This window comes from Ctenocephalides felis, unplaced genomic scaffold (genome assembly GCF_003426905.1).
Source record: "Ctenocephalides felis isolate EL2017-DRISC unplaced genomic scaffold, ASM342690v1 CF-g0.4_SCAFFOLD_00845, whole genome shotgun sequence".
NCBI lineage: Eukaryota > Metazoa > Arthropoda > Insecta > Siphonaptera > Pulicidae > Ctenocephalides > Ctenocephalides felis.
Window position 1 is genome coordinate 87,991,299 of NW_020536999.1, and position 14,197 is coordinate 88,005,495.

General features: G+C 30.0%; 2 protein-coding genes across 2 annotated transcripts; one reads left to right on the forward strand and one right to left on the reverse strand.

The window, feature by feature from the left end:
- Nucleotides 1-2,204: 2,204 nt before the first annotated feature.
- On the reverse strand, nucleotides 2,205-3,056 carry LOC113362843 (zinc finger protein 525-like). Its single transcript, XM_026605340.1, has one exon. It carries the CDS (start codon nucleotides 3,054-3,056, stop codon nucleotides 2,205-2,207), a length of 852 nt encoding a protein of 283 aa, XP_026461125.1.
- Nucleotides 3,057-11,090: 8,034 nt separating this feature from the next.
- LOC113362844 (zinc finger protein 239-like) lies at nucleotides 11,091-12,266 on the forward strand. The gene has a single exon (XM_026605341.1). It carries the CDS (start codon nucleotides 11,091-11,093, stop codon nucleotides 12,264-12,266), a length of 1,176 nt encoding a protein of 391 aa, XP_026461126.1.
- The last annotated feature ends 1,931 nt before the right edge of the window (nucleotides 12,267-14,197 follow it).

Consider the following 14,197-nt stretch of genomic DNA (forward strand, 5'->3'; position numbering starts at 1 on the left):
ACGGTTTGAGGACTCATATGGCAAAACACGAAAAGAAAAATGATGAAAATCAATGAAATAGTAATAAGTAGAAAACTGATCCAGTATGTGAAATATCGATGAATATATTTATGTTTTGTTATGCCATTGTTATAGGTTTTGTTATTGCCATTATTATTACTATAAATAAATTTATTTCAAAATTTTTTGTCTATTATTTTGATAAAATAAATTGATTCTTAAACATTTTTATTACACTATCTATTGTCAAAAATTATTTTTCATACCAGTATTTGTGTATATTTTGTTGGTATTGGTATTTTGCCTTGAGGCAAGTTACATGAACTTCCCGATATGTGCAAATAATCGACTTGATCAATAAAATATAAATTAATTTATGAATGATTAAAAGTATTTTGAGTGTATTTATCATACATCATTGAAAACGAACGAACACTCTATGGTTATACCAAGTAAATCGTCTAATTTTAATTTTGACAAACGTCAAAAAACCTACTCATTTTCTCAAACTTTAATGAATTTTTAAAATTAAACTACTTGTCGTAAGGCCGTAAATTTTCAGTAAGATCTATAAGACCATGATATATATCGCCAAAAAATGTTCAATAAAAATCGGCTTAATTTTCTTTTCAACAGTTAAGTACAAGAAAACGGCTCGGTAAATTTTCACCTAAAACTAATCAGCATCATTCCCTACTAATATCTTTCGAACAGTTTTTGATTTTTTAAAATCGGTTAGGTAGTATGAGCTTAAATGTGGACGAAAAGTTTAACAGTTTTTCCCGAATTACAAAGAAGCGGCGCAGAACTGATAAATGGTAATCCTCATTGAGATACATAAAATGGCTTTTAAATTTCTGAAATCGGTTCAGTCGGTTTTGAGCAAACGTCAATGAAATTTCTAATTTTAGCAAGTGCCATAAAAATGATACTAATTTTTAAAATTAAACGACTTTTCGTAGGGCCGTGGTATCTACCGTCAAAAAAAAAAATCATAGAAATTGCGAAAAAAAAAATTTAACAGTTTATTTCAAGGAAACGGCCAGGCCGATTATTCGTGGTTTCAATATATTTTCAACTTTCCGAAGGAGAAGTTTGTGTTTTCATAAAAAAATCCGATTAGCTAATTTTATGTTTTATCGACGTTTCAAGCCATTCTGAATCGAATGAAACCAAATTTGGAAAAAGTATGTGTGTGCGTGTATGTGAACAGATTTTTTGCCGTAAATCGACGTTTTCTCAAAAACGGCTAGACCGAGTTCAAAAATTTAAAAGCCACTCGATGTATCTCGATGAGGACTATTGTTCGTCAGTTTTGCGACACGATTAGACAAGCCGTTTCTTTGTCATTTGGAAAAAAAGTGTTAAGCTTTTCGTCCACATTTAAGCTCATACTATCGAATCGATTTTAAAAAATCAAAAAACTGTTCAAAAAATATTAGTTGGGAATGATACTGATTAGTTTTAAGTGAAAATCTACCGACCCGTATTCTCGTTAACTAGCAAAAAAAAATTAAGCCGATTTTCATGGAACTTTTTTTGGCGATATATATCATGGTCTTAAAGAACTTACTGAAATATTACGACCTTACGAGAAGTAGTTTAATTTAAAAAATTCATCGAAGTTTGAGAAAATGTGGTAGTTCTTTTGACGTTTGTTAAAATTAAAATTAGACGATTTACTTGGTATAGCGATAGAGTACTTGGTCATAATGAACAAACTAAACCATTAAAATCATACGGAAACAGGTTCATTTATAAAAATTAATGGTTTTTGAAAATTTGCTTTAAGAAAATACTCCGAGTAAACGTGTTCATTCGTATTCAATTATGTGTAAAAAATCCACTCGAAATACTTTTTAATCACTCATAAATAAATTTATTTTTATTGATTAAGTCGATTATTTACACATATCGGGAAGTTCATGTAATTTGCCTCAAGGCTAAATACCAATACCAACTAGTTCCACTAAAAGGAGGCTAAAACTACAAACAAGACATATAGATTACATAAGACATAATTTATTTTTTCATATTTTCAGAATATAATCTCATAATAATAATAATATAATCTCATACTAATAAATAACCTAATACTGATATTAATGTCTATATTATCTAATTTTGATGTTACAGCTGTACCTATTTTATAATAAAAACATAAATATATCACATCAAGCACAGCGACTTTAACATTTTATGGCTCACAACAATTTTTTACAGTTATTTACATGTTTGTGATTAACCAACCCTTTTTTACTAGAATAAATTTCATCACAAATTTCACATTTATAAGGATACTCTTTTTTATGAGTATTCCTATGACTTTTTAAATGATCCCATTGTCTGAAGGCATAGTCACATTCTTCACATTTGTAAGGACGCTCTCCTGTATGAATACGCATATGCTTGTTTAATGCACCTGACACTGCAAATGTCTTATCGCATATTTTGCATTTATAAGGTCGCTCTCCTGTATGGATACGCATATGAGTTTTTATACCACTTGAACGTGTGAATTTCTTATCGCATAATACACATTTATAGGGATATTCTCCGGTATGAGAACGCATATGATATTTTAAAGAATGTATGCCCATATGTAATCGCAGAGCACTCAATCTTTTGAATGACTTATCGCATATTACACATGTATGAGGACGCTTTTCAGAATCAGCAATCGTATTTTGTTTTAGGTTATAAGACTCTTTAAAGTTCAAAGGTTGTTCTATGGTATTATCACAAATGTGCTGATCTAATAGATAAGTTGTGGTAAATATTTTATTACAGATATTACATACAAAAGGTATTTCACCATCACCATCACTTTCATAAGAGGGTGTCTCAATTAACTCCTGTTTGATTTCTTCTTCAATCGCTACATCAGAATTCATGAATCTTTCCAGACATGCTTCATCACACGATTCAAAATTAACAATACCATCGAGGACATCAAATTCCTTCTCAGTTGCAAGTTTAATGTCTTCTACTGAATATTCGGATGGCTCGATTTTTATTTTCAGATCATTCATAGGCATAGTAGCTTCTTCAGACATTTCTAAATAGTTTCACTGTGCTCATTCAATAAAAAAAGATGAAAATTGTGGCATACTATTTAATCAATAACTTCAACCAATAATAAATTTTCTTAATTATTATAAAATAAACTATAACTTAATTTTTTTTTACAAAATATGAAAAGGTTAGTTGTTAGTCTTTGACATTTGTGATTTGACACCATAGAGGCATAGATAATGTTTTCATAAAGATAAGACACTTACCATCGTTTTAAATTCATATTAATTCTCTATGCTTCAACTGTCAACACAAAATGACGAGAGAAGTTTATGTTTTCATCAAAAAATCCGATTCGCTAATTTTATGTTTTCTCGACGTTTCAAGCCATTCTGAATCGAATGACACAAAATTTGGAAAAAGTATGCGTGTGTGAACAGATTTTTTGACGTAAATCGACGCTTTCTCAAAAACGGCTGGATCGATTTCAAAAATTTAAAAGCCATTTGATGTATCTCGATGAGGACTATTGTTTGTCAGGTTTGTGCTACAATCGGCCAAGCCGTTTCTTTATAGATCGCAGAAGAGTGAAAAATTTTTCGTCTACGTTTTTTCCCGCAATTCTGAATCGATTTTGAAAATTCAAAAACCGTTCGAAAGATATTGCTTGGGAATCGTGCTGATTAGTTTTTGGTAGAGATCGGCCGGGCCGCTTTCTTGTAATAAGGTATTAAGAGAATTTTTTCGTAGATTTTTATTATTATTTTTTTGACGGTAGATACCATAGTCTTCTAGGTCGTACTAAAATATTACGGCCCTACGACAACTCGTTTAGCTTTAAAAATTCGTCAAAGTTTGCAAAAATTAGTATTATTTCTTTGGCATTTGCCAAAATTAGACTTTTCATCGACGTTTGCTCAAAAACGCCTGAACCGATTTCAGAAATTTAAAAACCATTTGATGTATCTCGATGAGGAAGATAGTTTCTTCTAGTTTTGTGTGACGATCAGCCGAGCCGTTTCTTTGTAATTTTGGAAAAAAGTGTTCTTGTAATTAACTGTTGAAAAAAAATTTAAGTCGATTTTCATGAAACTTTTTTTGGCGATATATATCATGATCTTATAGAACTTACTGAAATATTACGGGCTTACGTGCTTACGACAAGTAAGTTTAATTTTAAAAATTCATCAAAGTTTGAGATATGAGTAGTTTTGTTGACGTTTGTTAAAATTAAAATTAGACGATTTACTTGGTATAACGATAGAGTACTTGGTCTTAATGAACATGCTAAACAATCAAAGTCCTACAAAAAACTGGCTTAATTATAAAAATTATTGATTTTTGAAAATTTGCTTTTGAATACTTTTAAGTACTCATAAGTTAATTTATCTATCATGGATTAAGTCGATTATTTACACAAATCGGGAAGTTCATTTAACTTGCCTCAAGGCAAAATACCAATACCAACTAGTTTTTAAAAAAAATTAAAACGCAAATTTTAAATTTTTACTTCTAATTGTAAAATAATTACTATGAGATAAGAAATGATTGTTAGATATTATTCAAAGCGTATAGTAATTCCATATCCTCCGTAATGTGTAAACTTAAGTTTACTTAATTAATAAAAAAAAAACTAGTGGTGTATGGCATCGTGCCTTAACGCAAATTTTGGAACTTCCCGTACCGTAACGAAATATTAAATGTTTTCAAATAGATTATTACAACTATTGTGACTTTTATTATTAGTGTTTTGTAAACAAAATATAAGAGCTTATAAAGTGGACGATAACTTTACATAAAAAGTAAATGAACAAACCTTAATGAAAAGGGAAATCAGAATGAAGGGTCTTCAAGAATTGTTCAGATTGAATTGTTAAATTAAAATTATTTATTTAAAGTATATAAGTGAGTGTTAGAATTTAAGCTAGATTCTGAATCATTTTCTATATTCAAAAAATATATATCTGGAAAAACAATTACAAGCAAAAGGTTCTTTGAATCATTCAAAACAGATGCTTCGTTCTCCCAAAAACTTATTTCTTGCACATTTAGCTCCGTACCTCCGAAACAATTGGACCTGTCTTTGCCAAAGACTAATCACTATCTCTACCCGTTATTACCTATTGTCTTACTTAATGCCTTTTGAATAATTCAAATCGGATGTTCGGTACTCTCAAAATCTCGATGTCTATTTTCTGTACTCTTTGCTCCGCATCTCCGAAACGGCTGGACCTGCCTTCGTCAAATATATACACTACGTACAAATCAGCACATCTCCCTATCAATAGGAATCGAATGTTTTTTGAACCATTCAAATCGGTTGATCCGTGCGCCCGCAAACGTGGACGAAAAATTGTATTCATACATAAAATTTTAAGTGATTATCAGATCTAATACATTTTAATAATCCATATTTTTAACATAAATTATTATAAATGCATATATAGTTCAACTGATACTATCGGTATAATAGTAATAGTATACTATCTATTGATATATTTCAAATGACAATAATCATTAATTTCTATGAAATGTATATTACAGATCCAATATATAACATCAAGATTTTTCACTTAATTATTACCATTACCATTATATGAATATCATTGGTGAATATTTTGGTGCAAAATTAAGATTGTACGTCACAAAATGGCACAATTTCCTTCAAGGACTCGACTATCGATTTAAAACAAACTTACAAAAATCTTTACCACATCAACCATTTGACAAAAGTGTTTAAAAAACGAGTGTACACAAATGTGAAAAATTCATTTAAAAATGCAATAAATATCACATATAAACAAATTGTTATGCGTGTAAATATCAACTATAAAAGGAACGGTATGGATTATTATTCCTCCGATTTTATTTATGTACCTGTATTAAATAGAAATATCGTTTTTATTGGATAGATTTATGAATGGTTATTAAATTTATACTCACAAAATATTTTTTCAAGGAATATAAGAACTCACTTCTAATTGATTTCCAAATGTGAGTATTTTGCCTAGGTAAGAAAATATAGACAGATAATCCTTAGTCATTGACTAATTTGCTATGTGATAATTTTCCTAATTTTACATTAACTTTCCTTTACTTACATTGCCGATTTATATTTATTTAAACTAGCTACGTAAAAAAATATTCTTAATGCAAGAGTTGTTTATTAAATTCGAGTTTCTCAAAAAATAATGTTACTCTTTTGTAAATTTGGATTAATTAACAAATTATTGCTATGAATATAAAGAAGCATTGGATGTTAATTGAGCATCTTTCAAATAAAATACTATTAAATCTAATATAATGTTAATTGCAAGGTAAACTAAGGATTTCCCATACTGACTAGACGAAAACTGTTTGTGTTCAAACATAATCAATAAACACCATAAGCGATTGATTACAGGCCTTGTAAATCAAAAAGATACATATTTATAAGACCGTTCAATGAATATGGGTATGATCATGTATTTGAACTCTAACACAAAACAAAAATATTAAGATACAGTTGCAGAAATGTGAATAATAAGATTAAGTTCCTTAAATGGTGTCATACACACTCACATCCATTTTTTCTGAGGTATGCCAAAATGTTCAGAAACCTTCAAAACGTCGAGAAATGCAAAAATTTTCATTTTCTTCACACACACACACATATATATGTATATATATATATATATATATATATATATATATATATATATATCTTTATTTTATTTTCTTTAAACACACAGTGCACATAATACTTCCAAGCCGACTTTAAAATACATAGAATACAAATAAAATATAACATAGTATAATACATAATACAACAACTTCATGAAATAACATGAAATAAGATAAAATAATAAAACATATTTAAAAAGAAATATAAAGGTTAACTAGAGCAGATGGAGATTATTTAATTTAGTGTAGTGTTATTAATATCAATATCTTCGTTAATTAAGTTGAAGTAATTATTTAAGTTAATTAAGTCGACACTGTAGACCACCATATTCTTTTTCAGCAATTAGAAATATGAGACTTGAGGGTTTGATGCACAACATAATTTAAGACTTCTTATATGAAAGAGAAGTAAGGACCAAAATTGGAAATTGCTTCAGCTATAAAAAAATGGTCAAATGCGGAGTACACAGGGAACAGTCCTAGGACCACTATTATACTTAATATATATTAACAACTTAAAGGATAAACATTTTAGAAGGTAGATACATAGTAGTGTATGCAGATAACACCATAGTTATATACGCTGATAAAGATTTGGAGAAACTAGAAAAAAAATCAATGATGACTTAAAGAAATATACAACATGGCTGACAGAAAATAAACTCACTATGATTACAGATAAAACTAATTATATATTTTTCCGATGTAACAAAATTAAAAAAATAGGCAATATAAAATTATTAATCAACGATACTGAAATAAAAGAAATAGAAAAAACTAAATATTTGGGTATGAATATAAACTAGAAAAGAGTGACTAAATTGAAAAAATCAAACAAAAAATTGCAGCATTTTCTGGAGCCATAAGAAAAATACGACATCTTGGAATTAAGAACAAGGAACTAATATTAAAATCTCATATAATGCCGATTATAACGTACGGCATCACGATTTGGAGTCAAACAACAAATAAAAATATAGAGACACTACAAAGAATGATAAATAAAGCAATAAAATCAACTTACAATTATCCCTACCTCACCCCAACAAAACAACTTCTACAAAAGACAAAGAACATACCACTACACAAAACAATAGAAATAGAAAAATGTATACTAATATTCAAAATAAAAAATAACAAAATCACACAATAGAGACAAACCAGCATATACACGACCATCAAACGAGACAAAACCGAAACTTTCACATGAAATATGTAAAAACTACAAAGGACTTGCAGTCCTCTGGGAAGTGCAAGCAGCCTTTACGATAAACTACTGGACCAACTACAGACAATGACGGACCTAAACAATTTCAAAATTAAATTGAAAAATTACATAAGAGATAAATGAAATAAAATTCCTTATTTTAAATACTATATTTCTTCTGTTCTGTTAAAATATTAATTACTATTAAGTATAAGTACGTATGTATGTACGCAAGCGTTCTGTGTATATATGTGTATATAATAATAATAAGTAAAAGTATATAGATGTCTCAATGTAAGTCTGTTACATAAAATTTGGATTTATTTTAGTTATAATTGCTGTGATCTCTCATTCCAGAACAATTGTCTGACTGAGATACAGTACGTACGAATTATATCAAATAAATAAATAAATAAAAAAAAAGAACTGAAGAACATTATGGGACAGTTGGTTAAGAATTAAATGAGACAGTCTATAGCATAATTACAAAATTTATATAGGAACATAATAGTATTGATAAATAGTTGAGTGGCAACAGATGATATACCTAATTCATTAATTCAAATGGGTAAATCTTGTGCATTTTACAATATAGATATTTTAAGAATTTTCATTGAACTTTCTCTATCGCATCCGACTTATTGATATGACGAGGATACCAAATAATTGATCCATATTAAAAATACTTAGATTATAAGGACTAAGACCTCATCACATATTTCACCCTTATAGGGAATGAGCAAACCTCTTTTGTTATAAATAATCAAGTTCAAAGGTTGTTCTGTGGCATGGTATTTATAAGGAGGTGCCTCAATCATCTCCTTCCCCAATAGTTACTTCAGCCTTCATGAGACTTTCGGCACAAGTTTCTTCATCTTCTGAAGACTGATAATACTATCAACACTATCAAATTCATCCTCAATTTCACGTTGTTATTAAGCGTGAAATTGAGGATGAATTTGATGGTGTTGATGGATATTCTGGAGGTTCTGTTTTAATTTCTTGCTCGTTCCTGGAGATTGTAGTTTTCTTGGACATTATTGAAAAATATTTGCATTGTACGCTAATTATTTGATTAAATTTGTTTAATGATTATTATACAAACTTTTCGTAGGTATTATTACCATATTATTATATATTATGCAAAACATTAACCAGAAAAATTAAAGACGCTTGAAAAAGACCATAGGCATAACTTTTTGACAGCTTCGGGATTACCAACACATGCGTTTACGAAACCATAAGAGTCCGGGCCATAGATAAAGAAGCATTTATGCATAGATAGAAAAAGAGTATATTTATGCTTTTTTAAATAACTAGTTGAAAGTGGCATTTTGCCTTAAAGCAAATTGCTGGAACTTTCCGTACCGTAACGAAATGTTCGAGGAATACTGAATGTTTTCAAATAGATTATTATAAATATTGTAACATTGTCTAATATTCATAAGAATTATACGAGATAAACTGAATTGCAAAGTTAAAATTATTTGTTTAAAGAATATTAGAACTTTAGTCAGAATTAAAAATATATCTAATATTATAATATAAATCTGAATTATTTTCGATGTACAAAAAAAAAACTAAAAAAAAAAATGATGCAATTTTTTTTCCAAAATCAATTATTTTGTTAAAACAAGCTGAAAGTTCTTTGAATCATTTAAATTGGACGCTTAATTCTCTCAAAAACTGCCATTTTTTGCACATTTAGATCTGTATCTTCGAAATGGCTGGGCCTGCCATTGCCAAAAACTAATAATCACTTCTCCCAATCATTACTAATTGAATGTTTGTTAGATCATTCAAATCGGATGCTCCGGTCACTCAAAAACTCAATTTCTATTTTCTGCACTCTTTGCTCCGTATCTCCGTAACGGCTGGATCTGCCTTTGCCAAAAACTAATCAGCACATCTCCCTATCAATAGGAATCGAATGTTTTTAGAACCATTCAAATCGGTTGATCCGTGCGCCCGAAAACGTGGACAAAAAATTGTATCCATACATACATACACACACACGCGCGCATCCATTTTTTCTGAGGTATGCCAAAATGTTCAGAAACCTTCAAAACGTCGAGAAATGCAAAAATTTTCAATTTCGATTTTTGGACAATTACAATAACCTACCCTACGGGAAGTTAAAAAATAAAACTGTCTAAAATAAAGTTTTACGCTTTCACTCAAATCTAGACATTGAAATATCCAATTAATATCACTCAAACACATTTAAATTATATACAATTATATTAATCATAGTGCCCAGACACTATAATTAAACTTAATAAATTATTTTGGTGTTCGAAAAACTTTCATTTTTCTACTAATTACAAAGAAACGACTCGGCTCATCGTTGCACTGAGAAACGATAGTCCCATACTTTTCTTTTATCTATGGATAGTCCTTATCGAGTTACCTCGAATTGCATAGAGCAAAGTAGCGAACATAATTAAATAAGCTAAAAGTAGCGAAGTTTGTTTATCAGGTGTTTGTGTCTGACAAACAAATTTTAATGTGCTGAACGAATTTTTTATTTTTTGTATATTTAATTATTAATTAAATGTTTAAGTATATTATATATAAATTTAAATATAAATATACTTATAATAATACGTATCATAAAGCGGTATTTGTGATTGATTGCTAAACATAAAGGTAGTATATAATACTTTGAGGTTATTCCACATGACTAACTTTTAATTATATTTTGTTTCATTCCAAAAAAAAACATTCAATTCCAAATAAAGATAAGCAAAGAAAATGTAAAGTTCAATTTTACTTTTTTTCATTTCAGCTCTGCAATAATTATATGACAAGTCAGCTTTAGTTGATTCAAAATCACTGCCTGTCAAATATAAAGTATTTTGAAGAAGAAATTATCTTGTCGACATTGTCTAAAATAGACTCCTGTTAACTTAATGTAAGATTACATTCTTAGACAAATCCATTATGCAAATATATTATATTCTCAGAATCATTTGTGTTGACAGTTGAGAACGATTATTAATTTAAACATAAACTCTTGTAAAATGTTACGAGAGCATAAATGCAATGCACTTTCTAAAATCATACTCCATACTCCAACTGTCAATAACTAATGTTTCCATTTGTATTTCTAGTCAAATTATCATATTTAACAATAGTTCATTTAAACTAACCACCTATTTTTATTCATGCTTATAGAAGATACTCAGTGCATAAATATCTGAAAATGTCAGAAGCTGCTGATGATCCGATAATTAAAATTGCACCTCAAGAATATCCAATCGAAGACATTAAACAGGAAATTGAGGAAGACCCTGAATCGTGCCCAGAGGATGACAAAACATGTCTAAACAGGTTTATGAACTCCATAGTGAAAATAGAAGAAAATGTTCAACAGGAATTAATTCAGACTGCTCCTTATAAATGTGACAAGTGTCATAGAACATTTAGAAAGTTGCATTATTTAGAACAGCATATGTTAAATTATTGCCATAAGGATACATACTGTTCAGAGTCTTTTTCAGATGCAAGTGCATTAGAAGTACATATAAAATCTTATACATATGAAAAACATTTCACATGTACAAAGTGCGGTAAAGCATTTACTGAAAAATATCATTTAGATCAACACATTTGTGCTCGTGCCAGAGAACAAATTTTACATTTGAATGAATCTAGTAATCGAAAACGAAATATTCTCGCTCATACTGCAAAGGGACCAGGTGAACGTCCCCATATTTGTCAAATTTGTGACAAGACATTCACACAATTGAGTAAATTGAATCGACATATGCTAACTCACACCGGTGAACGTCCGCATATTTGCCAAATATGTGATAAGGCATTCACAGAAATGGGTACCTTGAATAAACATGTGCTCATTCACACTGGTGAACGGCCACATATTTGCCAAATATGTGATAAGACATTTGCACGATTAAGTTCCTTGAAATTGCATATGCTAATTCACACTGGGGTACGTCCTAATAAATGCAAAGTATGTGGTAAGACATTTACAGACCCAAGTAATTTGAATAAACATGTGCTCATTCACACTGGTGAACGCTCCCATATTTGCCAAATTTGTAATAAGGCATTCATACAATCGAGTACCTTGAATAGACATATGCTCATTCACACTGGGGTACGTCCTAATAAATGCAAAGTATGTGGTAAGACATTTACAGACTCAAGTAATTTGAATAAACATGTGCTCATTCACACTGGTGAACGCTCCCATATTTGCCAAATTTGTAATAAGGCATTCCTACAATCGAGTACCTTGAATAGACATATGCTCATTCACACTAGAGAATGCCCCTACAAATGCAAAATCTGTGATAAGGTATTCAAACGTTCAAAAGGACTGAAAAGGCACATGGTTGCTCATACCAATGAGTAATTAGTATTTACAAAATTGGTAACAAAATTACATATGACTGCTTATAGAAATTAATGTTAATTAGATATATGAATTAAATTATATATTTTATAAAATAAATAAACATTGTTATCAATTGCTTTAGAATAAATATTTTATTAATAATGTTGTACATTCATTCCAGGTTTAATAAGATTTGCAATTGAGCCATAACTGTTAGTAGAATCTTCATAAAAAGTCTAGTTTTTAACTTACCGTAGGGTATGCTATTGTGATCGTCCAAAAAACGAAACTGATAATTTTTGCATATTATTACGATTCAGAGGTTTCTAAACATTTTGGCATACCTTAGAAAAAATTGATGTGTGCGTGTATGTGTGGATACAATTTTTCATTTTCATTTAGAAAATTCAAAAAACAATAGATTCTTAGTTAGAGAGACGTTCTGATTAGTTTTTGGTGAAGGTCGGCCAGCCGTTTCGGTGATACGAAGCAAAGAGTGTAGAAAAGAAATCGAGTTTTTCAGAGAAAGGTGCATCCAATTTGAATGATTCAAAAAACGTAATGATGAGGAAAAGTGGTGATTAGTTTTGCTCCAGCAGTCCAAATGTTGACAATTCATATTGACAAAACGATTATTTTTGGGAAAAACGAATTTTTTTTTCCAAAAAAATAATTTTTTTTGAATATCGAAAATAATTGGGATTTTAATTTTAGTTAAAATTCCCAAGCTCACTTTATTTAAATTTTGCAATTCAGTTTATATAATTCTTAGAAATGTGAGATAAGGTCCTTCATTCTAACTCCACTTGATTAATTTTTTTTTAATAACTTCCCGTAGAGTAGTTATAGTAATGGGCCGAAAATCGAAAATGATTTTTTTTTGCATTTCTCGACGTTGTGAAGGTTTCTGAGCATTTTGGCATACTTCAGAAAAATGGATGTGTGTTCCGCATTTTTCGGGCGTACTAGTCTAAGAGCCAGTGAACTATTTGACTAACCTGTTTTCTCAAAGCTAGAATTTTTTTAAATGATATTTTATCATCAGTATATTAAGAAAGTGCCGGTCTGGCAAGCATGAGTTTTTGAAAATGTAAAAAAAAAATTTTTTTTAACTTGCTTTCACAAGGCTCAAATTTTGACTATTGGGGAACACATTGATTAGAAACCAGAGTTTGTATACCCGCGCGTAATGCATCGCGCACTGCTTTCCGACCGAACGAATTCGAATGTGTTTCACAAATTTGATTTGAACAATATTCGCAGTACTAAAAGAGAAAACAATAGGCTTTCGAATAACGCTAATAAGAAAGTAATTAATAAACAAAACGCACTATCCAAAAACATTGATGAATGGTTCAAAAAACAATCGATTCTTATTGATAAGGAGATTGATAGGGAGAATACTTGTTTATCTATGGGGAGATGTGCTGATTAGTTTTTGGCAGACAGGTCCAGCCGATACGGAGATAAAGAGCAAAGAGTGCAGAAAATGGAAATCGAGTTTTTGAGAGAACGGAGCATCCGATTTGAATGATCGAAAAAGCATTCATTTAGTAATGATTGGGAGAAATGGCTATTAGTTTTTGGCAAAGGCAGGCCCAGCCGTTTCGAAGATACAGAGCTAAATATACAAAAAATGGCATTTTTCTTTTTTGATGTTGATATGTGCAGTTCCGCATTAGTTTATGTTGTGATTATTATTTGATATTGCTGTTATTGACAAATTTTGTGAATTTGATCACTTTAAATAATTTTGCTCTTTCCCGCCACTTTAAATAATAAATGTGACGTATCACGGTACATCCTCGAACAAAAAGATTCAAGCCCTCACTGCTTTGAGGCGTTTGTTTGGAATTATTCGCGTTCGTTCTTGTTTGTATTTTCTTGTTCGACATATTCGTTCGTGTTCGTTCGTTAGGTGTGGACGCACCTTAACAAAAGCGACCCAC

Coding starts and splice junctions, on each gene's coding strand:
- LOC113362843 (XM_026605340.1), bottom strand. CDS start 3,056: ATGTCTGAAGAAGCTACTATGCCTATGAATGATCTGAAAATAAAAATC.
- LOC113362844 (XM_026605341.1), top strand. CDS start 11,091: ATGTCAGAAGCTGCTGATGATCCGATAATTAAAATTGCACCTCAAGAA.